The 26287-nt window shown below is 45.0% G+C and overlaps 1 protein-coding gene across 1 annotated transcript; it reads right to left on the bottom strand.

The window, feature by feature from the left end:
- Positions 1–23796, bottom strand: GABRR1 (gamma-aminobutyric acid type A receptor subunit rho1). Its single transcript, XM_073220989.1, has 9 exons — positions 23662–23796; positions 17953–18062; positions 16465–16532; positions 15186–15409; positions 12398–12480; positions 9108–9248; positions 7311–7463; positions 5732–5928; positions 1–4787 (listed from the first exon to the last, which is right to left on the bottom strand). The coding sequence occupies exons 2-9, from the start codon at positions 17969–17971 to the stop codon at positions 4494–4496; spliced, it is 1179 nt and encodes a 392-aa protein (XP_073077090.1). The 5' UTR covers positions 17972–18062; positions 23662–23796; the 3' UTR covers positions 1–4493.
- Between the last annotated feature and the right edge of the window lie 2491 nt (positions 23797–26287).

Raw genomic sequence — 26287 nt, 5'->3', positions numbered from 1 at the left:
TAGAGGAAATTTTGTTATTACAGCCCTTTAAAATCTCCTAAAGCAATGTCTGTGCCTTTTCATTTAATCCTCATCAAATAATTTCATTGACCTCTTGGCTTGCAAAAATTCCTGTTCCCTTGGGATCCATCATTTTTATGGACAACGTTTTGGAATTACATCCATCTAGGTTCTACATTACAACAAAGAAACTCAAAAGTATTTGCATTTCTTGTCAGAACCTGTTTGCTTGCTCAAATGGTGTTAATACTACTCTTAGAAAGGTCAGTTCTTAAGACAAAGAAATGGGAATTTGGGAGGATTTATTTTTTGCCTCACTTTATAGCATTGTGTTTCCTTGTCTTATTTTCAGTTTTCAGAATAAATTAGGTCTGTAAAAGGTTTAAAGGGCTTTTATATATGGGAGAATCACAGAGTTTAGATAGGTATAGATGGGTTCAGTCTACAAAATTCCAAAGCAACTATTCAATTCATCAGACTAGTCAAACTGTCAGACATTGCACAGACCCAAGAGAGACTGAATTTTATCTCACAGTCATTAGGGTTGTGTTTAACTCTCATTTGGCCTGAAAATCTAAGTGTTGTTTGGTTTTTTTTTCCCCTTGCTAACTAGATACTAAATTTTCATCAAGAATTTAGTTCATCTTACTCTCTTTTTATACTTAGTCTGTGTCCCTTACTATGAGTTCTGTGGTGAATCATCACAAAATGAAAGGTTTCTGTACTTGAAACTTTGAGTCCTTAATACAAATGATGCTGTACTGAACAGAGTATTGAATCATGAGCAATAAGCTTCCGACTTACAGATAAAATGTACAGTTGGGTGGTTGGGCGTTCATGTAAGTTAACCTCACTTAGGAAAGCCTGGGTTTGATTCTCAAGGAGATCCAGTTACCTTCATTCAGTTCTCATGGTCTAGGCCTGTGTCCCAGTCAGCTGCCCTACAAATGCATGTGTTTTATCACAATCAAGACTGATTGTGACAATCCAGAGCTTTAAGAGCTACTTGTGGAGACCCACTAAACTTCACCAATACGTAAATTGTTTTTGAAGTAAACCAGAAAGCATTTGGAAAATACTCTGGTCTCAAGAAAAACAAAGATGTCTCCTTTCACACAAAGGTACAAAGACTAAAAATGATGGGAAGAAAATAGATTAAAATTCTGAATATGGAATTGAGAAGTTAAAGCATCCATTTATTTTGAGAGTTATGATCATACCGAAATGAGCTAAATGGTATTACTAACATTGATGTGTGTGTTGGATAATGTACTTTCTTATTACCACAGGTATTAAAATTTCCCTCACAGCAATCTTTGAAATTCGGTTGTTGGAACATGATTGTTCTTGATAACATCAAAATGAAATTGACCTTTCAGCTCATGCTCTATTGTAACATTGTGCTTTACATGCACACATGGTATTGGGCTCCACGGTCAAACCCACAAGTCCATGTTCTTAGAGGATGGAATGCAGGCATAGGCCTAGGTTTTGTGACGGACTCTCCACTTTTAAAAAACGCACCATTAAAAAAGTCTACAGATTGGAAATTTAGAAAAAAATTAACTGGCCCAACCCCACAGATGGTTTGAGAAGCACTGGTCTTGAACATTGCATGCTACATGATATGCGCTCACTATTATTGATTGAATAAATAAATAAAAAGGTGCCATGAACTGGTTAAAAAAATATTTCTTCACACTAGTGTTTGTGAATTGTATGTGATAGTTTGTTTACTTGTTCAGTGTTCATCCATCATCTGTAATGAGGTGCATGAGAATTGAGTTAGGAGCCTTTCATTTATTACCCATGTCGTCTGCATGCTATTCGGTCGGCCTTTCACTGCCTTTGAAGTTTCCTCACTCAGGTTTAAATGAGACAATAAATGTGGAAATATTTTTTTGTAAAACTGGGTTTTACAGATGTGAGATTTCATCGTTTCTAACATGCCATTTTTTATTCTCCCTAAAGTCTAGGATCACTACTCTTCTCTATAAAATAGGAATTAAGAAAATACTAAAGAATATTGGTTAGGAATATACAACACAGGAAGAGAATATTGCCATTAAGTAGGGCTGGTCTGACTAACCCCAATTCCCTCCTGGCTAACACTCTGCACAACTTTACAAAGTCCACATTGTATTCACCCCAATGATGCAAAACCCTCAAAACCCTGAAGTGCCCTTTGGACTACCAAGCAAAGAATAAATTACATTAGATATAGCTTCAGGTCAAGTGTACTTTATAGTATTTTAACTCCCTAAAAATTATTCAGTATGGCCTCATGCTACCTGCCTCTTAACCAGACAATATTATTGACCAAATCTTCCAACTGTCCAATCACTCCAGCAAAAGTTTATTAAGTACGATGGAGCCCACAGATAAGGTGAGGTTTTCTCTAAAATTATTCATCAGAAAAGAGGGAGTTGTTTTATATTTGGGTCTTCACAAAGTCATACTACAGCGTTCTCTCTCAGTCACACAGCTTTGACAGCAAAGTACTGCCTTGAGAAAGCATTCACCTGGAAATGACCTCAATCGACGCTAGTTTGAAATGCTTGTAGAGGTCACCTGAGAGAATCAGAATCACCAGAAAAGGCAGCAAACTTTAACATGAATTTAATTACCTGTTCTCTACAATTGCTAGTGGGGACATCGATGTAAACAAGCTTTTAAAGGGCCTCTAATCCAGTATGACCAGTGTCCCTATATGAAAAGGAAGAAACACCAGGGGTGCATGCACTCTGAGAAAAGGCCAGGAGAAGCCCCAGCAGGAAGGTGGCCGTCTGCAGGCTGAGGAGAGAGGCACCAAGAGAGAGCAAACCTGCCGACACCTTGACCTTGGACTCCAGCCTCCAGAGCGGAGAGGAAATGCATTGCTGCTGTTTAAGCCACCCTGTCTGTGAGACTTTGCTGTGGTGGCCCAGGCCGACTAACGCAGCACCCTGTGTGCTGGCTCAAATGGCAGTTTCCCAAACAAAGTAGGGGAAGTTCAGGTGCTGTGCCCTGGAAACTTGCTGGGTGACTCACAGTGGCCCTGTCATGAGGAAGGAGCACGTGACAAAGCTGTTTGTGAAGAGTTTGAAATTGTTTCACAAAGTAAACTTGAAAAAATGTTTTAAAAATATATATTTTTATATTAAAAGCATTTAACTATTCCATCTATTTCCCTTTTTATCAACTTTTGATGAGCTTTTATTAGGAGAAATGTGAGGCTGCCTTGTAATTAGGGTTTTTGGTTTTTTTTTCAGATTAAAGAATAGCCCTCACATGAAGAAATTTCATAATATTTAGTATGGATGATCAGCCAAATTAACTTTGGAATGAAAATGACATTGTTTATAGAATTCACTTTATTAAAGTGAGTTTCAAACAATTGCTGTCTGGATCAATTTGGTGCGGGTTGATCCTATAGATATATGGTGAATAATTGTTTTTAAATAATAAATCAAATGCAAACCCTCTCCTTTCCTCTAACCCCATGCTCTGACATCAGTGGCCACCGTTTTCTGGTTCAAAGAAAATGCTGGAATTCACTGAGTATAAATGGAGATGTCCAGTGATGGCTTCCCATCCTCTTGTTTTTTTTTTCTTTCAGAAACCATGTGAGTATTTCTCATCCTAGTGAGTTACAGGTAGTCCCAAACTATGCATTTTCTTGAAATGTTGATGCAGAAAAAGTCAGTTCCTCAAGGTCCTCAGTGAGGATAGAGCATTACTGAGAAAGGACTTCACTTTGAACTGGGACATGCCCCAAGGTGGAGACACATGAGGGAGTGATTATGAAACAGACACAAGTTTCTAGGCTACTTATCTCTAAGACAAAATGGTCAAAATGAGTGTATGTGCCCTCTTCTTCAGTTTCCTTACCAGGGAAATTCCCACCAAAAGTGGAAGCCTGCACCAATCTAAAGAGCTATTCTTGTGAATAGGTAAAACTTCATGGGCTATAAGATGTAAATAAAAGTGGGAATACTGTTATTTCCTTGTATTAAAATAACCATGAGATAGAGAAAAAATGGGTAATAGAGTATAAACGGAAGCATGAATTTTGGTCAACGTGGGGACTTAGGTACATGTATGTTCCATGCAAATGAACTTTAGGTGCTTCCCAATTCCACCTAGTCCAGGGAATACAGTGACACTCACGTAGAGGCTGTCGTTCATGTGAGGAAGCATCTAGGGTCTAAAAGAAGTTGAACTACAGGGGGCCCCCAACACGGGCAGCACTGCTTTTCCACAGCACTATGCTAACAACTACCCTCAGTTGCTACAGGGTGTATATTCCTGCAGCACCAGGTAAACGCTATATATATACAAAAGGTGGTTAATAAGTGCTTTTTGAACCAGTAAGTGTCAATGTAATTTTGGAAAACTGGAGAAGGGTGGGTCCTGGGAACTTGGTTTTCATCATAAGTTTAAATTACTTTTCATCATACAGATATTTCTATGGTACATCCAGAAGAATGTGAAATTTATAGAATTACAGGCATTTATGAGAAAATAGACCAGTATATTAAATTGAATAAAATGAATGCCGCTGGGAAAATTATCCTGGAGTATTTATCAATGGCATGGGTGTCAATCCTCATGCTCACGTAGCTGCTCCTCTGACTTTTCCTCTGTGGGGAGCTCCTCTCCGAGGCCAGGACCAGCTGCACCATCGTCCTGTCCGGCTTCTCTCTACTCCCTAGCACGCAGCTGCCCAGACCGTTCACCTCGCCGTCGCTGTAGCTCCTGTCCAGCATGGTGGCCCGCGACTGAGATGACCCGCAGGGGCAGGCAAGCTGTGAACACAGCAACACATTGGGATGTGAGCTCAGCTTCATCTCTCGGAAGCCCTTCAGAAGAGCCTGCCTAGTGGAGGGGACTGTCTTTTTCTAGAGTCTTTATTCCCAGTCGGGGGCGGGGGGGAGGGTAAGAAAATACTGGTAATGGCACCGTAGCCATTCTAAACAGCAGGTATCCATTTTTTCTTGACTTAAGTCTACCTATCATCTCTGAGGAAACATCATTGTTGTATCAGAGACCAACAAGAATGCTCATGATCAGATGACAGCCCTGTTCTTTTCCATAAGACCATGAACTGATAGGATCCCTGATAAAAACGGGTTTATGGATAGCTCTGTGTATGTGTGTGTGTATGTGTGATGGGTGGGAATTTGAAAGGTGTGGCATTGTGGGGATAGTTTACTCCTATACAGTTGTACTTTTCTGGAGGAGATAACTATTTAACTGCAAACAGGAGGAAGAAAAGAAAGCCAGGTGGGAGGGAAGATGATCTAGGTGGGAGGGAAGATGATTAGGCAATGATGGAAAATATATGAGGTCACATATGAAGGAAAATTTCCTAGAACAGAGAAATGTGCTTCCCTGAAAGTTTCTTTTATTACACCTCTGTGTTCATAAATAATTTCTTCTACCATGTTGAATTGTCATTTATTTTTATCACTAAGCTATGAATGCCAGCATTAAAGGGACCATGTCTTAGTTAATTTAGCTCAGCTCCTGGTATACAGTAGTTGCTAAATAAGTGCTTGAGTGACTGAAAGATGCAGCCCAAAGTAAATTTCACACTGTTTTAACATATTAATATATTTGCTCTTCATACCAACCCATGAAGTAAGTGTGGGGGTGGTGTCATTTACCCCACTTTACAGGGAAGGTCTGACCTGCCCAAGGTCCAGAGCCAGACCAAGCCTCATCCCTGAGCAGCTCATGGTAAAGTCACCTTCTCCCGCAGCTCGCGCTCCTTCCGCTCCTGCACGGTGGTCAGGTAGTTGACGGCCGCGTACTCCAGCACCGACAGGAACACGAACACGAAGCTGACCCAGAGGTAGATGTCCACGGCCTTGATGTAGGAGACGCGGGGCATGGAGGCGTTCACGCCCGTGATGATGGTGGACATGGTCAGCACCGTGGTGATGCCTGCAGAGTGAGAAATAAGCACGTTTGCATTTCTCCAAACATGCTGGATGGCTTCGGGCCTCTGTTCTTTGTTCCTCCTGCACCTTCAGCCTGGAACGTCTCCATCCCTGCCCTTCTGTCCAGCAAACACCCACTCATCTTTCAAGATTTAGAGTCTACGAAGCTTCTCCTGGTCCTCCACCCTTCAGGCCCGCACTTTCCCCCTCTGTATACCTGCATATACATCGTAGCACCTGTATCACTTTGTCTGGTAGAGAGCCCCAGACATTTTAGCAATAAAACATTTATTTCCATTCAATTATTTAAAACAAAGATGGCATATTTGAGCAGGTATATATGTTTCTTGTAACTACTTCTCCAAATAAGGGGGGAAAGTGTGCAAGTTCTCTCTTAATATTTGTGCCTTTGCTGCTGCTGGTGGAGCTGTAGCTCTGGGCCTGTGTCATCAGCTGTCAGGGCGGCTCTGGCAGCTGTCCCCCCTGCTGGACCTGGCTACCCGCACAGCAATGTCGACTTGAGGACTCAAAAGTAATTTGTCCAAGAATGATGTTAACCTCATTTATGGGAGACAGATTTTTTAAATCAATCAGAAGGTTTATTTATTTAGCACAGTAATTGTGCAAGCTGCAGACCAACTGTTAAAGGACAGGGCATCTGTCAGTGGGAAATTTGCCTGGGGATTTCAAATTAAGCTAAGAACACTTGCTTGGAAAATACCAAATCACAGGGGAGAGGAGTCATCTTAAGGGCCAGCTCCAATGCACTTTCACTAAAACCTGGTGGGTCTCCCTCTCTTCTTGAAGCCCCTGAACCATCCGAGCAGTGGTGGTGTGTGTGACTGACCAGGTGCAATATTTAAAGTGGGGAAAAAAACCGGTGGCAAATTGCCATCAGTTTAAGGGAACGCGCACAGAATAGGGATTCACAGACTTAAGCATGTTTAAGAATTACTAGGAGAGCTTGTTAAAAAATACAGATTCTTGGTCCTCTCTCAGAGATTCTGACTCTATACATACAGACGGGACCCAGGATTTTTAAAAAATTATTTCCCTCACAGATTCTGTCACAGAGATCCATTGCACCACCCTTTGAGAAACCCTGTTCTAGGATGCGATTCCTTATTTAGGTGGGCAGAGAAAGCACCCACAGAGCAGGGCCACCCTCCCCAGTGGCTCAAACAAGAGTAAAGGTGGGCTGTTTGCAAGGGCATCAGTGGAACTAGAAACAGTTTTGTTAATGGCTTTCGTCTGTGGATGAATAACTTGAGGTTTGTCCAAGTTATAATGCCAATGAGGGGTTAGGACCAATTTGATATGATTGGTTTTATCTGGGAGGAATTGTATTTTCAGATGCCTGGAATGTGCATTTGAGATGTTCCTTACCTAAGGGGACTCTGGCGGGCACAGCTCTGCGGTCAATCCAGAAGGACACCCAGGACAGCATGACCATCAGGGTGGCAGGGAAGTAGGTCTGGAGCAAGAAGAAGAAGATGTGGCGTCGCAAGGTGAAGTTGATGTACAGACGGTTGTACCAGCCTGGGGGACACAAGGAAGAGAAGATAACACAAACCGTAGCTACTCAGCTCTTCCATGACATGCATTTTATTCAGGGAATCATCAATGCCTTAGACACTGCCTGGAACTTTACCATACCTTATAAAGTGGAAGTGAGGAAAACCATGGAACAGGGTGATTACCCATGGAAGAGAGGCGATAACCCACACCTCCTTATGGAGGGAAATGTGTTCTACATTAAAACACCAAGCCAACCACATTTTGGGACAGAATGAACAATCAAAGGTCCAGCTGCGCTTTAGCTCAGCCCTTGTGTTCTTTACAAGGAGCTGAGAGAAATGAGAGGATGGAAGGAAAAGGCAGGATAAGCTTGAAATGATGAGGACGGAAAATAAAAGGGTGACTTGGAAACATTCACTTGAAAAATTTGCATCCTGGACAATTCTAATGCAACGGTTATCGTTAGAATTATAGAAATTCCAGAAAGTGATTGTAGGGGTGCTATTGGGTGAATGCATCCCCCAAAATTCGTATGTTGAAACCTAATCTTCTATATGATGGTATTTGGAGGTGGGGCCTCTGGGAAGTGATTACATCATTGGTGGGATTAGTGCCCTTATAAAAATGAGTCAAGAGCTCCTTCACCCCTTCCTGCATGTGACGGTACAGTGAGAAGGTGGCTGTCAATGAGCTAAGAAGTGGGATCTCACTGGGCCCTGAATCTGCCAGCACCCTAATCTTGACTTCCTAGTCTCCAGAACTGAGAAAAATGTTTATTGTTTAGCAGCCACCCAGTCTATGGCACTTCATTACAGCAACCCAAACAGACTGAAACAAGATGTAATGTCAGAATGCTAAAGGTCAAAGCAACAGGGGGCCCCCAAAAGACCAAGAGTCATGGGTGAACCCGTGTCCCTTTTGGGACTTAAAAGGTTGTACTTCCTTGTGCAGGCAATGATGCAAAGCATTAGCACCAGAAACTGCATAAGGATTTGAGCAATATCCTGAAAGGTGATTAGTCAACAAAGAGGCAAGGGTTGGAGAGAGTGAACTTCAGCCTTTAAGCTCAGCTTCCAGGAAGAAGACCACAGGGCATGATCTCAGGCAAGGGGGGTGGCAAGCCTGTTCAGACCCTTGGTCAAAAAGGAGCAACACTGCCCCAGGAAAATGACTGGCAATTTCTGCACCGAGGATCACAAGATGGTCATAAGGAGAGTCTGTGCCAGCAGTATAGTAATAGGGGATTGGTTAAGAGTGGAGCCCCCCAAAGGGGCAGACTGAAGCAGAGAGAATGTGAGTGGAAAACAACAGACCTGAAATTGGACTGTGCCTTGCTGGTAGGCACAGGGGCTCCGGCAATCACATTAGGAGTGAGATGCCGGCTACTAAGCTGTCGGTGTGATTGTCTCAAACCTCCTCACGTGGCTCATTTGAGTCCTGACTAATATTTTCTAGGTAATCACTTCTGGTGCTTCGGGGGTACCCCAAAACCTCCCCCACCCAACACTCACCACCCTCTAGACCTGATTTAAGATCCTTTCTTTTGTTTCAAATCCAGGAGGCACAGGCCCCACCACTTGACACCAATCGGACCTTTCCTAAAATGCAGGATGCCCCTTCCTAGCCAGGCTTGTGCCCACCCCCCAGGGCCCCACCTGCAGCCACCTGTGCTGCTGTAGAAGGCCAGCCTGGTGGTGGTGTGGAATTCCTGAATGAGGAACTGGGAGAGCGAGATGCGCTCGTCTGTCTTTAAGGAGTCGTTGCCTTTTTTCCAGTACAGCATGAGGTCATCCTCTGTGTAGGCATCTGAAAAGATGGGAGACGGCATCAGGCATGCGGTGGAGGGAAGACCGGCCTGTCTGTGGGGCCCTGTGGAGGCTGCTCCAGGCCTCCCACGCACACTGTTGGGATTGTGATCACATAGTCTGAATAAGCACACTATAGTCTCAATCAAGCAAAATCCACACAGACACATCTAATTCTCTCATCTTCCAGAAGTCATCAGAGCAAAACTCTTGGGCCTAAATCTCATAATTCCCATAGAAGGAACTCAGCCTGCTATTTATTAGGTTAAAGCAAATGAAATTGCTATTTTTTGTAGCTCAGAAATGGTTGAACATTGGCAAAGTTGCCTATGGTTTAGCCCTATAAACCGGACGTGATTTAGCCCTTTCCTTTCTTCTTTCACAGTGCAGGGATGTGTCCATGGATGACAAACACCTTTACACACTCTCAGGTAAAAAGGGCTGCTTTCCAGCAAGAAAAGGCCTCAACAGAGACAGAAGCAGAGCAAATCTCTTCTCTGTCGACCTGCACTTGCTCTTACCCGAATAAAATCAAAGGATGCCTGTAACTGTGGGGGGAAAATCCCAGGGCAAAACATCTCTGAAACCAAAATCAGTCAAAGGGAGAAATAAAGTTTAATAAACCCATTTATTTCTTGCAAGTAGTCATCCTGTCTCTCTCTTCACTGGGCTGCAACAGAAGAGAGAACTCCACCCAAGCCCTCAGGGTCCAGATACACCTTCCCACACACCCTTGTAATTACCTATTGATATGTAAATGTAATAAAGCCAGTTAAGAGATTCCGGAAATACTGCAATTTTACCCACAATGCCCCCATGAGGACCATCCCCATTCATGCTACCATTTTTGCACACAGCCCCCACCCCCTATCCACTCTCCATGAGCACATTTCTTATTCCAGCTGAACAAACTTCCCTGCAGGCCGAAAGAACTGAGGTACAACCTAACAGAGCTGCTGGTCCAGTCTGGGCACACATAAACAGCTCTCTCTGGTACTCCCTGGGGCTCTATTTTATTCTGTTTGTAGACTTGTCCTGTGTGATAGTCAGTTTCACAAGTCTGCCTGGCTAGGCTGTTGCACCCAGTTATTCAAACACTAATCTAGGTGTTGCTCTGAACATGCTTTGCCCATGTAAGTAACGTCGATGACCAGCTCACTTTAAATAAAGGAAATGATCTGGGATAATCTGGGTGGGCCTGATCCATTCAATTAAAAGGCCTATGTCCCCCCCAAGGAAGAAGAAACCTGCCTGTGGACAGCACTCTCCCTGGCCTACCCTTCCTGACAGCCTGCCTGGCAGATATCAGACACCCTGGCAGCACCCCTGCTCTCGTGAGCCAGCTCCTTGCCCTAAACCTCTCACTACCTGTCTCCTGTGGTTCTGCTTCTCTGGTGGTTCTGCATATCTGGACTGATACCACCTGGAGGAAGCTACCTTCCGGATGGAGTGCCTGGGTGTAGTGAGGAAAACCAGGTTCGACAGCCAACAAGTGCAGTCCTTCTCAGTGCTGTATCCTCAGGCAAACCATGACCCTCCTTTGCATGATGGAGATGAACAAGAACCTTCTCACAGCCACCTTGTGAGGTTTAAGTGGCAGAGCAGGTGGAAGGCCACCATGTGGCAGGTATCACTCCCTTGGTGCTGGGTGTATTACTCCCTTCCCCAGTTCAGTGCCCTGTGGGGTGTGGTCAGCCTCTCTAGGTAATTGGAGCCAGGGGACACTTGATCCATTGCCACAGCACAAGCAGGCCTGCAAGGTGCCCCAGCCAACAAGACTCCTCACTAGGACATTGATACCAGCCAGAAAGTGCCAGTTCAGAAGGAGTGTAGGAGCTGAGTTATGGAGGAATCTGGTCTGCACCCACCAGAGGAAGCATTTTGGCAGAGATTGGAAAACAGAGCTGCTGCATAGACAGCTAGAGGTGCAAGCTGCTAGCCTCAGCCTTGCTCTTCCTGGGGCCTGGTTCCCACAATTTCCACGATTCCCATGTGTGTGCAAATTTCCTGATGTCCTTTGGTTGTGCCTGAGAGTGTCAACCACCACAAGTGTGCACAGTGGCAGCCCTCAGGCTATTGTTGTCAGGCTTGTTTTTGCCAGAAAGTTATTTCTTCAGTAGAAATCTTATTCAGAAGAGCAATAAAACAGATCAGAAATGAGCTCTCTGGATGTGGTACATATACACAATGGAATATTATTCAGCCATAAGAAGAAAACAAATCCTACCATTTGCAACAACATGGATGGAGCTAGAGGAGATTATGCTCAGTGAAATAAGCCAGCCGGAGAAAGACAAGTACCAAATGACTTCTCTCATCTGTGGAGTATAACAATGACACAAAACTCAAGGAACAAAACAGCAGTAGACTCACAAAACCCAAGAATGGACTAGCAGTTACCAAAGGGAAAGGGTGTGGGGAGGGAGGGCGAAGGGGATTAATGGGTATTATGATTAGCACACATAATGTAGGGGGGGGCACAGGGAAGGCAGTATAACACAGAGAAGACAAGTAGTGACTCTATAGCATCTTACTATGCTGATGGACAATGACTGTTACGGGGTATGTGGTGGGGACTTGATAATAGGGGTAAATGTAGTAACCACATTGTTGCTCATGTGAAACCTGAGCATAAGATTGTATATCAATGATACGTTAAATTTTTTTAAAAAGCACTTGAATGACCTCTTAAGATCCTTTGATCTCAAAGCTCATGATGATTCTACCAGGTGGCTACAAATCAGTCAAGTCTGTAAGTAGAGTGGTCCTTAAATAAATGCATGAATATCTTCTGCCAAAAAAAAAAAATGAGGGCTCTAGGTAGACTGTGTGTATGACTGGAGGGCAGGGGGCTTGGATTACAGAGCCCTTTACTCCTCCTCCCCAAGCAGTTGCCTAGGGAACTTCAAAAGCTCCAGGTCCATAGAACAAAGTTTAAAGCCATCGAGGGTCACTTATGGGAATAGAAGGTTTTAGTTCAAAATTTGTTCCTGATTTTAAAAATTACCCTGGACTGAGCGTCAATCTAAAAAATCACTTTAAAAGCAGAGTCACGACTGAGGAGCACATCCTGCGCCTGCTTCTGAGAGTTAGCAGGGTGTGGAGTGACTTAGGAGCTATGAGCTGGTGGCTGGGCACGCGTCTACTCACAGCTTTCAATTTCAAGCGAGCACGTTTGGGTGTCCAGGGGAAACCGGCTGAAGTCCATGTTGCACATCGCAGTCACTGTAACCCTAAGACCAAAAAGACAAAATCCAGGTTTTCAGAGGCTGCAAAATACAGATGCAATATAATAAAACAAACAGAAAAGGCCTCTGCTTCCTTCCAACGTAACTTCCTCCTTCTTATAATTCATGGGCAATGTTTCGGGATTTAGGTAAGTAGCTAAAAAGTTCTCATTGGAGAACTTTTACGGATTTATGTTTTACCCCAGGATCAGTGTGAGGCAAGCAGAACATCTCTGCTGATTCCTGTCACACTCAAGTATACTAAAGAAGCAATATCTCAAAAAGGAAAAGGAAAGGAGAGCAAAGGAGAAAACAGGAGAAAAAAGAAGAGAAGAGAAAAAAAAGCAAAGCAGTAGTCTCCATCGATATAACAATGTGAAATAAAAACTCTCATGATAGGGTTTCTTAAAAGAAACTATCGGAGTATATATTTTTCTCCTGTGTTACATACATTCAAGTTCTTTTGTTCTGTTATTCATTTTATTGATATTCAATATTTGTGTACACTGTTTCACAAATAATATCAGGGAAGCACTTATGCCAGTTGCCAAATTGGGCACTTTAAAAAAAAATACCATTGATGTTCTCATATAGATCATCATATCTACTAGTGGGCATACGTGCTTTTAATTGCTAATTCCATGGAGCTCACAGTACTGGAAAAGCACTGAAATATCTTATTGTATAAGCACTTGCTGGTGCCTAATGGTTTTGTTTCAAAGTTTTCCCAGGAAAATAGATTTCCTCATTAAAGAAAAACAAATACAGATCATTAGTCATAGATGGAACACCTCCTATCTAGTGGGAAATCTCCTGGCAAGACATGATTAACAGTTATTGGCTGGTACTGAACACACTTTTCCCCCCCAGCCGCACAAAATTTTCTATGTGTAAGTTGTGGAAATTACCTGGATGATTCATGACCTAAAAGAAAAAAAAATCACTTTCAATTGAGGTGGAAAATTCAAAGAAAGAGCTTTCTTGAAACTGAAATATCTAAATATTTTCCTTATTTTCCCCATTCTACTTGAGAATGGCATGATTCTGTTCTGGGAGGGAATATCTATTCCTAGCAGCTAGGCAGTCTTACCCCTCTGGAAATCCAGGGGGTATATTTTTGGGAAGGAGTCAGGCTGGCTGCCAACTTGGACACCTAATGGGTGGGCTTCTGTTTCTATGGGTAATCACCAGCAAGAAAGATACTTATTAAGTCTGGGGACACTTGGAGATAACTTTGGGGACATGAATACCAAATGCAGGAATTTTTTGTTATGAACAAAAAGATTGAACATTTCTTCTTTAATGCACTAGTTGGTTATAGGAACAGATATTTTTAGAATCACAGACATCAGATTGGTTCTTGATGGTTTTCCATCTGTAACCTGCACACTGAACAAGTAGAATTTGTGGTATAATCTAATTCATGTGTATTTTTATTTCCCCAAGTTTTTTAAAGCTGATTTGTTGAGGGCATCCTCTCTTGTTCTGGATGTAAACTTGGCAGGTCCTGTGATTTTTCTGCTTATTCTCATGTAATAGGTAGTCAAAGCCCCCATAAGTAACAACACATCTCAACTCAGAAATTCAAGGAATTTGGTCTGAGATACTAAACAACACTTCAAACTTGATTCAAATTAAGACTTCTGCTTCCCCCTCTTCAGGTAAGATACAAAGCTGGCATCCAAGTGGGCCATTTCTGCCTATCTCTCATCACCTCCTGCACAGGAAGAAATGAAAGGAGAGAGGAGGGTAGGGGTGGGCAGGTCTTTGCAGGTGGCTGCGCTCTCTCTGGGTCTGCTGCAGGGGTTGAAGATGATACTTTCTTCACCAGGCTCTTCATTCCCACTGCTGGGCGCCTCCAGGCTGCAGGTCTACACTCCCCACTGGCAGTAACTCCCCACCCCAGCTCTCCGTTCTTCTACCACCCACCCACGGCACACACTCAACTTTTCCCAGCAACCCTGGAGAGCAAAAACTTGCGGCTCTGCCCCTGGGTGCTTAGACAGCTCTTCTCTTACCCTCTCCCGCAACGGGAGGCACACCCGTACCAAGGACAGCTTCTCCAGGCCAGCATTTAATGAGCAATTACGCACTTCTAAAGCCTCTGAGCTGGTGAGAAGAAAAGACTGAATTTTTTACATTTAACAAGTGGTGCTCAGAACACCATTTAAAGTCACAAAGTATCCCAGAATTCACATAGTTTGTCAAGTTAGGACCCTGGTGAGAAAGGATAGAAGACATACCTGCAGCAGGCAGGTACATGAAAGACATTTTTTAAACAAAATTCTAAAATACACCTGACACCTGGGAACCTGAGAGGCCAAAGGAGGCAAGTCTTTGAGAAAATACGTCACCTATTTCTCTACCTCATACCAAAGAAATAAAACTTTTATTAAAGGTTTTAAATTGAAATATAACATACAGGATAAGGTATAGACGGTAAGTAGTGGCTTGAGAAATTCCTCCAGATGTGTTTTCAAGACTGAATAATTCTTTACAAGTTTTACTCGTGTGTAAAGTTAGTTCTCCTTGGTGCTGACGGTTGGCAGCGCCTGAAAAGTTGCAAGCTAGCTAGTCAAGGCCAAAACGCGCATCTGATTTGTGGAACCGGCAATTTCTCGGTTGGAATAAATGATTTGCCTCTCTGCCCAGGCCTCCAGGGCACAGGGCCGCCGGCTGGAGAGCACGCACGGGGCCCGGAAGGGCCGTACCTGAGGCTGTAGAGCACTTGCCCATCGGGCTGCACCCGCAGCATCACGTTGTCCGTGGTTGTGTCATGGATAAAGGAGCGCTTGGAGTGCACAAAAAACATGTCGGGGACCCAGATCTTCTTCACCAGCCGCCCGTCAAACGTCATGCTGAGGTTGCTGGCGCTGGGGAAGGCCAGCCTCTCGTCTTTCCAGTAGTGCCGCAGGTACAGGGTCATGGTGAAGTCCTGGGGGCCGGGGGTGGGAGAGGGACCCAATGCACTGAGCCACGGGGTACCAGCTGGGCCTTACGTACCCCCTCGGAGCAGCCCTCACGGGCCGGGAATGAAACAGAGTGCGGCCTTGCTCCGAGGCCCTGGGGTCTGCGGCAGTGGGAGGAAGGGACCCTGCAGGGGAGGAATTCAGCAAGGGATCTCTAGCCTAGAGGGTCCCTGAACCTGCCCCACACCCTGGCATTTGCCCCGCACGGAGAAGGCTGCCCTACCTGCACCTGGGACCCTCTGAAACCTGAGGGCTCTGCGCCTGGACAAGGGGCAGGGTTAATGCCTCCGCAAGCAGCCCTCAGTCAGGGGTGGGATAGGGGTCGGGGGTGAATAAGCACCCGGCTCCCTGAACTCCCCGCTGGGGTAACCCTGAGCTGTGCTCTTTGCTGACTCCCAGAGCCCCGATGGGATTGAGACCCATAATAGTGCAGTAACCAGCTTAACGGCCGGCCCCCTGTGCTTCCTACCCTGCCCTGTCTCACCTCCCAACTTTCCCTGTGTTTACTGGGACCACCTCCCAAATTAGCTACTTGTGCTAGAAGGCTTGTCTTAGGTCTGCTTCTTGGGGAACCCAAACTAAGGTAAGGCCCTGTAAAGAGTCTGGTTAACTCAAGGAGTTGTATAGAATATTATATTTTTTAATCTGAACTCACTAAAAAAAAAGGTACAGGTTTGCTTCTCACACATGTCCACAGCAGACACTGATCCACAGAAGCAGGATGTCTGGACACCTGCCGCTGCGGCCATGGGCCCTGCTCTGTATGAGAGCCTTTGCCCAGAGAACGCAGCCGAATGGCAAGAGCCTGGGCACTGAAGGGTGGGGGTGGGGAGGTCACTTTGCTGTCTGGCTCTGTTTCATACCAATCTGGTGGCTTTTGGCAAGTGTCTGAACCCCGCTGAGCCATCTGTAAAATAAGTGTGAGCATTCCCATCCCCCAGGGAGTTGTGACCCAGTGAATTTGGGTGTGTGGACCTGCTGGCCCAGCACAGGCCGCAGCTCCAGAGAGAGAGACACCTACCATGTCCACCTCTGAGATGCTGTCCAAGCTCTCCACCTGCACATCCACACCGACAGGAATGGCCGGGCCTGGGGACAGGGCATGGCAAGAGCATTAACTCTTTTCACTTGAACTTTTATTATGGGTGAAATAAGCATATGGAGTCTTTCCCCTGGAGCCCCAGTATCTTGTCAGATTTGAAGGTTTGGTGTCCCACATGCCAAGCTGAAGTCAAACCAGAGAAAAGAGAATGGAATCATGGGCTAGCTCCCTGGATTATTCAAGTAAAGGGAAAACAGGTCTTTTTTTTTTGTCTGAATCATCCAGGTGATTCTGGAACAATGAGGTTATATAAAGCATTCTGCTTTGGTTACAAATGCTTATCTAAGGGTATGATGAAGCCTTAGGTCAAAGCAGGGTCTGATCTAAAGAGTCAGGGCATTAGCACGAGGTCACCCACTTTATTTCACATATTTACCTCCTGATTTTGTGCCCTCTTTCATCATAGAAGCCAGTGTCTGTCTGGTTATGAGAAAAGCATTGTTTGGGAAATAAGCAAAGAACCAAAGTCATATGCAGGTCATTTGCTAAGCCCATGGGATGCCGTAGCCTCCGCAGGGGCTGTGATGCGCCATGTTGGCCTTGGAAACCTTAGATTTTTGGGGAGCATAGGCCACGAAAGCTTAATATTCATAAAGAGAAGAAAAGCATTATCAAGGAGCAGGTGGCTCTGCCCCTTTTCCTCCCTGCGCTCAGGCCTTAGGGGCAGGTGAGGGTCATCAAGGAGTGAAGAGGTGGGGTCAGAGCCAACAGCAGCAGGTTATGGATTGGATGAAGGCTCGGTACTAGAGCCTGGTTATTCTTTGGGTCAAGGTGACTGGAAGAAATAAGGCAGGAGAGTGATTTTTTAAATAAATATTCTTCTCCAGGGAAAGATCCCCATAAGGACGAAAACCCCATTTGACACTAGGAAGACTGAAAACCTGCAGCTGCAGGCTAAGCCTTGAAGGGCTTTGGCATCCCTCCGCACTAAATCATTGTTTTCTCAAGCTATCTGCATTTAATTAAACCCAGCAAACCACACTCTGCCCTCGGATATGTACCCAAGGGTTCATCTGCCAGCTCCCAGCTGAGAATAAATTTAGTCCACGGCTGTTACTTAAGAGCAGCTGCCCCGTTTTCCCCTTGCCCTCCCACAGCCAGCTGCTGGCCTCACGGGTCCTGAGTGTTCCTAGTCGGGAGCAGTGGCCCAAGGACAACTCGGCTGACCTAGCCTGGCCACCGACCCACAGGTACCCCCGAGGACACGTTCAGCAGAGCCCAGTGTGGGGTCGGGCAGGGCACATGCTCAGGAGACACTCGGCTTGGAGCCTGGTCCACCAAGCGCACCTGAGCACACCTGGTCAGGGAGAGCTAAGCCGGCTGGTCCCTTGGTGTGATTTCTGGCCAGGGACGGACAGACGGGCCCGAACGATGAAGCCGCCCCCCCCCCGAGGGCACGCCTCCTACCTCCGAAGCCAGGCCTCATGCTGAAATCGTGATCGTCTATCCGCAGAAGCTGCTCCGACTTTGTCAGCGGGGATTTGGTGATGTCAGGGCTGCGCTTCGGGACCGGGCTGCTGGGAGGGAAGGACAGGTTCACCACTCATGGCCAGCCAGATAGAACTTGCCCTCAGGGTTGACCTTGACAGGTTTGAAAGGATGTGCTATGTCTTCTTTTAAGCTACTGAATATCTTCTCTTCTCTGGCTTTCTGCGGAAATGAACTGGCCCAGAAGCTCCAGGACAGTGATTTAGAATCACAGCTGAGGAGCTTTAAAAATACCAGGGCCCAGGCCTTGCCTCCGAGATTTAGATTTGGGTGCTCTGGGGATGGGGCCTGGATATTGGCCATTTTAAAAGCTTCCCAGATGATTTTAACGTGTTATCAAGGCTGACACCTGCTAGTCCTGGCCTTATTAACAAGTACAAACTCCCCCAGAGCACCCTGGCCCTTCTGGGATGGTTGGAGCTGGAAGGGAGAGGCAGTGGGTGGAGGCTGAGCCTGACACCCTTGACCTCTGTTGGCCCATGAGGAAGGAGGACAGACTTGCCCTTGGAAATGCCCACTATCCTGGCTTCATGGGAGGCAGCTACTTGTGCTTCTGCTCCTGGACCACACAGAAGGCACTTTTTTTTTTTTTTTTTTTTGAGAGGGCATCTCTCATATTTATTGATCAAATGGTTGTTAACAACAATAAAATTCAGTATAGGGGGGTCAACGCTCAATGTACAATCATTAATCCATCTCAAGCCTAATTCTCATCAGTCTCCAATCTTCTGAAGCATAACGAACAAGTTCTTACATGGTGAACGAATTCTTACATAGTGAATAAATTCTTACATGGTGAACAGTACAAGGGCAGTCATCACAGAAACTTTCGGTTTTGATCATGCAATATGACCTATAAACAATCAGGTCAAATATGAATATTCGTTTGATTTTTGTACTTGATTTATATGTTGATCCCACATTTCTCCTTTTATTATTATTATTTTTATTTTTAATAAAATGCTGAAGTGGTAGGTAGATGCAAGATAAAGGTAGAAAACATAGTTTAGTGCTGTAAGAAGGCAAATGTAGATGATCAGATGATCAGGTGTGTGCCTATGGACTAAGTATTAATCCAGGCTAGACAAGGGCAGCAAGACATCCACGGATGCAGAAGATTTCTCTCAAAGCAGGCGGGGTGAGGTTCTGAGCCTCACCTCTGTTGATCCCCAAATTCTCACCTGATGGCCCCCCTGCAACTGTCAGAAGGCACTTTTTTATTTATTTTCACTCTTTCTAAATAGGTAATATGTTTGCAGGGTTTGACAATTTTAAAAAAGGAAATGCAGTGAAGAGTTGGCCTGTAGCTCTGCCTCCGTCCACCCTATTCCCCATCCACAATACCCATCCTAGTGATTTCTTGTCTCTGTCCAGAGTGTCTTGAGATATGTAAATACAAACATATGCTCTTAGTTCTCCCCTTTTTAAAATATAAAATTGACATTATATAAATTCTTCTACTTTTTCTTTGTTTAAATACAGCTTCAATTTTTTTTCCCATATCAAAGTATCACAGCCTCTTGCTCTTTTTCACCCTGTGTAGTGTTCCATTACACGGATGCACCGAAGTTCATGTGACTAGTCCTCTAGTGGCAGACATTTGAGTTGCTTCCAGTCTTTTGCTATTATAAACAATGTTGCAACAGCCTTGAATGGTCTGGTTTACCCATAAGCCCCATTTCTAGGACACACACACATAACTGACCACCCTTTTTCTGAACGCTCATTTTCAGCTCTCCTCTTGGACAGAATGAATAGTTCTGACCTACGTTTGATGTTTCCTTGTTACAGTTCCTAGTAAGTTCATATGTGGATGACGTTTTCCTAAAACATCTCCCAGAACTCTCTCAGAGGTTAGACAGACTGGGAATGGAAACTGTGAAGAGAGGGGTCCGCTAGAAGCTTCTCCCATTCAGCAGTAACAGAGCCCTGGAGAATCTATACTTCACTTTGCTGGTGATACCATCTCTGAGAAGACAGAGGACTTAATTTTGACAAGGAATCAGGAAGCAGCTAATGGAGATGCTCTTCTTCCTCGGCATGTGTAACAGCCACGGAGAGAAGTCCTCGTAGGTAGTCCAGAACACCTGGTGTCTTCCCTGACTTCTCCATCTCTTTCACACCCTCATCCAGGGCCACGGAAACACCTGGGCAGGTCCCGCCCTCGCCCCTGTGCTTAGAGGTGTGTCTGCTCATGGGACACCCCTTGCTAATGAGCATAGAAACCCTGGAGAGGCCCGCTGGGGCCTGAGCACACCAGTCAGCCAGCCAGTCCTGGCTGACCCTCCTCAGAACCTCTCTGCACCCTCTGGCCTCTCCATCCCCACACCCACCACCTATGCATCACTGTTCCTCACGTGGGAGGCTGCAGCTTCCATGCCTCTGGTACCACCCTTCTCTAATCCAGCCGTCATACCAATGCCACAGAATGAAAAATCACAGTTGTGCTGCATCTCCTCTTACAACCCTCACTCTTGAAGTAAAATCCACAGAAAGTTGCCGGCTGGACCTCTCTGCCCGGCCCCACCTCCCACCCTCTCCCCTGGGCAAAGGAGCAGGAGACCTGGCCTAGGACAAGGGGAGTGAAGGCTTCGGGGAGATCTCGAAGTCACAGGCATCACAAGTTGCAGTGACCTCTTGAGGTTAGATTTCCTTAGCTAAGCAGCTTACAGTATTGGAGGGGCTCTGATTTGGCACCAGATAGACTTGTGTGCACCCCAGGGCAGCCGCAAACTGGCTGTAAACCTTGGGCAGTTACTTGAGCTTTCTGTGCCTGTTTCCTATAAAATGGGGGAATACTGCTAACTTTACAGGATTGCTCTAAGGATTAAGCAAGAAAATTAGTTTGAACAACAGGAAATGGCTGACATTCAACTAGTTTTGACCTACAATACCACTTTCGTATGGTTCAACCTGAACTTTACATCCGTTGATACAACTTTCTGTTTATTATAAAATTAATGGTGAGAGGAGGGGCAGAAAGTAGAGAAGTGAGGGAATGTGGAATTTGGAGGGTCTGTGGCACAACCCTGGCACAACTTTTATACCTTTTTGGGCCTTTCTCTTTTCATCTTTAAGATGAGGGATTTCTAAAGTCCTTGAAATTCTGACACTCTGTAAAAATTATTTCATTAACGTCTGTCACCCTCTCTAAACCGTCGGCACCTCCACAGAAAGAGTGAGGCCTATTTTGCTCACCACTGCCTCCCTAGCCCTGAACACAGAACCTGGAGCATTGTGTAGTCACTGCGTATTGTTAAATGAATGAATGAATGAATGAATGAATGAATGAAGAACAAGAATAACAAGGGATAGGATTTCCTCGTTTATTCCTGCCCAACAATTCTTGAGCATCTACCGTGTACCAGATATTGGACTTGAACTTGGTGATACAGGGATAAAGAGGCTCGCTGAGGTCTTGTTATGGACTGGACTGTGTCCCCCCACCACCACCAATTCATACGCCAATGCCCTAAGACAGAAGGTGGCCGTCTACAAGCCGAGAAGAGAGCCTTCGCTGGAAACCAAATTTGCTGGCACCTTGATCACGGGCTTCCAGCCTCTAGACTTGTAAGAAAATAAGTGCCTGTTGCTTAAGCCATCCAGTCTGGATTCTGGTATGGCAGCCTGAGCGGATGAACTCAGCCCTCAAGGGGCTCGTGGTCTAGAAGCAGAGGCAGATGAGGAAGAAGGAGGTGATAGTGCTGAGTGATTAGTCCTCTGAGGGCAGATCAGGGGCCGTAGGAGCTCAGGAGTCAGTCACCTAACTGAAGCCTGAGAGGCAGGGGGTGGAGGAAGCCCACGGAAGGCTCCTCAGAGAAGGTGACAGCTCTGATAGTGTTGGATTAGGAAAGACTGGAGCCAGACAAAGAGGAAAGAGAAGGGTGTCCTGAGCGCAGGAAAGGGCCTCAGGAAACCGCAAGGATGAGCGGTAGGTCGTGATTAGACAGGAACGAGAAACACAGAGGGAAGATTCAAAAGCTGAATCTGCTGCTCCGCAAGGTTCTGCCTGGGGTCCTGTTCTTATCTCATGCTACGCACTGTCTTTGGGCCACTCAGCCTTCACCTATGAGGACTCCCTTTCAGTCCACATCGCCAGGCCTGCCTCCCCTCCTGAGCTGCAGACCTCAGGCCCTCCTGCCGGCTGCGCAGCTCCCTTTTGGTATCTTGCAGGCACATTCAGGCCCATACGCTCGTGCTGAACTCATCGGGTTTTCTCCCACACCTCCTCCTTCTCCTGCAGTCCTTTCGCGGGCACCACCCATGTATGTATGGCCCACACAATCTAGACTTTCATCCAACCTAATTCTGACAATTCTAGCTCCTTAAAGCTCCTCCATCTCTGTTCTATCCACGAATATCCTACTTCAGGCCTTCACTGTCTCTTAGGTGGTCTAAGGTAGACTCTGGATGACGTTCTGTCTCCCTTCTATACCCTTTGCATCGCTCCACTATACTGCCACCACTCTGATTTCTCCAAAATGAAAGCGGAAACTGTTCGGTCCTCTTTACCTTCAGGCTAAATCTGAATTTTTTAAGCATGGCCAAGCAAGAACAATAATGGTTATGTCCAGCTCCTGATAGGATCAGTTTACCCTCCCTGAGCATGAGCTGGCGTCTTTTGGTGGCCTGCGGTGTAGATACATTGTGTCTCCTTCCAGGAAGGAGGGAGAGAGAGACCATGAGCATTGATTCATTCCAGAAGCAGTGCCCAACGCCCTGGCGTTCTGACCTTTACCCAGCATGGTTTGTGAAGGGGGGACCTACCCGGATGTGCTTCCCAAGGAGATCATGGGAAAACCACAGGAAGTATTAGCCTGGGCAGAGACTAGAGTGAGGCAAATGAGTAGCAGCATTTAAGGAGGCACGCACTCTCAGGGTCGTGCAAGGGCCTCCTTGAATCCTGCACCTTGGGCACCTCACTTGCCTCACCCCTGTTGCACACATGTGTTCACCTTGCTTCCCATTTTGTTAGTATAAACCATGAAAAGAAGCCTGGATACAAATTACCAGCAGTTTATGACTTTAGAGTCTAGTTGAAATTAAGTGAGCCCTTTACAAGTTTAGGCTAAATAAATATAAAACTTAACCCAGCTGGTAGAGGTGTAAGTTGATTCCACCATTCTGGAAAGCAGTTTGGGCAAATATATCTGGAGTTTTAAATATTCTCATGCCATTTGACCCAGTACACTTTCAGGAATCTATCCCAATTTAAGAATCATGTATGTAGGCAACTATTCTTAAATGCAAAGATATTCATATATAATATTTAGAATAACAAAGGAAGCAACTAAACATCTATAAAATAGAGGAAACGCTTAAAGAGTGGTACCTTGTATATAATAGGCATTTTATGCATTATAATGCAGCCATTCAAATGATAATTATATAGACTTATATCTAGGTAAATTGCAAACAAAATCATGCAAGTATACTAAGTTTACAAAACTATCTCAAACTAGTTAGTATTTTATGTATGCTTAGAAAAAAAAGACTGGGAGAAAATACACAAAAGTGTTATTTCACAAGACACAAAATTATTTCAGGGTCTGTGGATTATGAATGATTTTTGCATGTTTTCCAACCTTTCTCTCATTTAAAAAAAATTTAAATAATGGTCATACATACCTTTCATGATAAAAAAAATGAAAATTCTTCCAACTAATTTTTTGAAAGAAGATCTGTTTCACTCTCTGGGACTTCTCATCATTGGTAACTACCAATTGACCGATAGGTTGCTGCTCTGACTTGGGCTCAGAGGCCAAAAAGTTTGAGGACAGCCAGTGGGGTTTATCGCTGTTGCTGATTTTGGTTCTCACGGGCACATTGAGTTCAAATTATCTGCGGCTGCACCGCCCACCAGTTCCACTGTTTGCCCAGGCAGCTTCTGACCCGGACAGGGGGGCACACGGCTTGCACACAGCAGTCCCTCCCAGTCTCTAGGACTTGCCATGACCCCTGGATATTTCAGCCCCTAGTTCTGTGATATTGCTAAAACAGCCTGCAACAAGTGCTGTGGGGTCAAAGCTGGCTGGCTGCTCAGGAGCCCGTGGGCAGAGGGCTCTCTCAGACCCAGGAAGCTGGATTTCCTTTAATAGGAACTGGTATTTCTGACCTCTGTTCATATTTATATCCAGAGATAAAGAAAGCTGAAGCTCAGTTTGGGCCAGCGGCTGATAAAGAACTGAGAGTCAGGAAGCCCGTGCTGCCTCCATTTCCTCGTAAATAGAGAGAGTTGAATTAAGTTTTCCCCAAATGTCCCAATTTGCTGATGCACATCAGGCAAGCAGGTGCGCAGGCGTGCACTCAGTTACCGGGGCCGTCGCCTGAGTGAGCCCGAGTGCAGGAGGGACAGCCTGGCTCTGTCTAAGCTCCCTCCTCGCAGGCTCCTACGGCCAGGGCGGCACGTACCATGCTGGCCACGAGCAAGCCGCTGGTCTGCATGCAGGTCCCTCCCTGCACCCACCCCACTTATTAAAAGGGGAAAATCTAGGCATCCTTCTAGCCATGCGGCTTGGAATGAGCTGCTTCGTTTTCTCCTTAAGGTTTTTAAAAGAGACCCAAATCTAGCAGAAAGAATTAGAACCAACAGAATCATTCTCACTAATTAGAGGTCCCATTAGTTATTTGAAAATTTGCAGACTTGTTCCAACCTAGGATGCAAGACATCAAACTATTGCCCTTATTTAAAAGAAAAACATGCATATCTTCTTTTTTCTAGAGCCTATCATTCATCTAGGACAATTCCTAAGAGATTAAAAATATGCAGTGATAGAACTGTATATCTGATCTAGCATCATTTAAACAGAAAACATAATTCTAACTTCCTGAAAGAGGGGGAACAGGAAAACAAAGGAAAAATAAGGGAAAAGGCATCACATAAAACACCACATGCTGGAAATGATTTCAGAACAGTATCATAAGCTTGTTCTGCACTCCCCTTTCCCTAAATCCTTAATCCCTAAAAGTCCACTCACCTGCCTTTCTTAGACATCTCGTGCACTTCCCATCCTCGCCAGCGCACGCTGCATTCAGTGGCCAAAACCCATCCCCACCACAAAAGGAAGACACCAACTTTCATATTCTGGACAGCCAGCAGAGGTTTGCAAATCCCAAACCTTTCTCTCAACAAACAGCAAGAAGGAAATGGATGTTCTTTTTCTCTCTTAAGACATTATTGGTCTGTTCATTATTAGAAGGATGTTTACTCATGCAAAAATAAAAAATAAAAATCAACCCACAGTCTGTAATCTGGACAGCAGGAGAAAGCAATTTCCACTAAACCTACAAATCCCCCTACGTCAGATGTCAGGGATTTTCTGAACGCGGTTGGAGTCCTGTGTCTGTCAAACAATTATTTTGGCTGTTCTAACTTAGTTCATCAACAGATGTGGTGAATATATTTGTAAAGGTCTGTGGTTTTTGGTCCAAAAAATGGAAAGAAGTAAAAAAATGGACCAACACAATCTCCAAAATGAGAATTGCCAGAGGTGATGAACTGCCTCCTATGCCAGTTAAGAAGCTCCTCCCTGGGGCTATTTTAAGCTTTCCTCCATTATTATTTGCTTTAGCCACGGGCTGGATTTGCACAGCTTGCCACCCCAACTCCCGCCTGTGGCTGCAGCCTGAACTTTGGGGCTCATTCCCCTGGTGGGGTGTCTGTATGGCTGAGGTTGGGAGGACACAGGAAGAGGCTTTCTTTGCACAGAAAGAACTAAATTTCCTTGTGAGTTGTTGTGCTTATTATGAACTTCATCAGACTTTTCACATTTGAAAATTACCAGTAATAATTTAAAAGTAGCCATTAAGTCTATGCTCTCTGTTATTAAACACAGGCCCAAAATGGAGTCACTTACGCTAAACCCCACATCACCAAACTAATATTTAATTAGTTGCAGCTCTCCCAGAAATGGAATTTTAAACCATTCAGTCAGGAATCTCCTGATCAGCACTAGTAGGTAATCTGTCTGATAGAACCCTGCCGTCTCCTAGAGGAAAATAACTGCAATAATTGGCTCACATTTCTGCCTAGTAATACTCTGTGTTCCTGTTCCGTCTGCCTGTAAAAGTGTTTCATTTTGTGCAGCCCCTTGGAGCCCCTATCTACCTGGTAGATGGGATGCTGCCCAATTTATGAATCACTGAATAAAGCTAATAAGAGCTTCAAAATTCACTCATTTAAACTTTTTAACACTATAGGTAATTTTTCTCTTTCTTTGATGCTTGCTCAAAGACTGCTATAATCGACAGGCCA

This window comes from Manis javanica, chromosome 13 (assembly GCF_040802235.1).
Source record: "Manis javanica isolate MJ-LG chromosome 13, MJ_LKY, whole genome shotgun sequence".
Lineage (NCBI taxonomy): Eukaryota > Metazoa > Chordata > Mammalia > Pholidota > Manidae > Manis > Manis javanica.
Note: the sequence above shows the minus strand (reverse complement) of the source record. Positions and strands in the feature narration are given on the sequence as shown.

What these genes read in the sequence shown, in the direction of transcription:
- GABRR1 (XM_073220989.1), bottom strand. An exon ending in CAAGTGCTCTACAGCCTCAG is followed by an intron (nt 12,481 to 15,185) that starts GTACGGCCCTTC and finishes TTTTGGTCTTAG; the next exon opens with GGTTACAGTGACTGCGATGT. An exon ending in CTCGCTTGAAATTGAAAGCT is followed by an intron (nt 9,249 to 12,397) that starts GTGAGTAGACGC and finishes CCATCTTTTCAG; the next exon opens with ATGCCTACACAGAGGATGAC.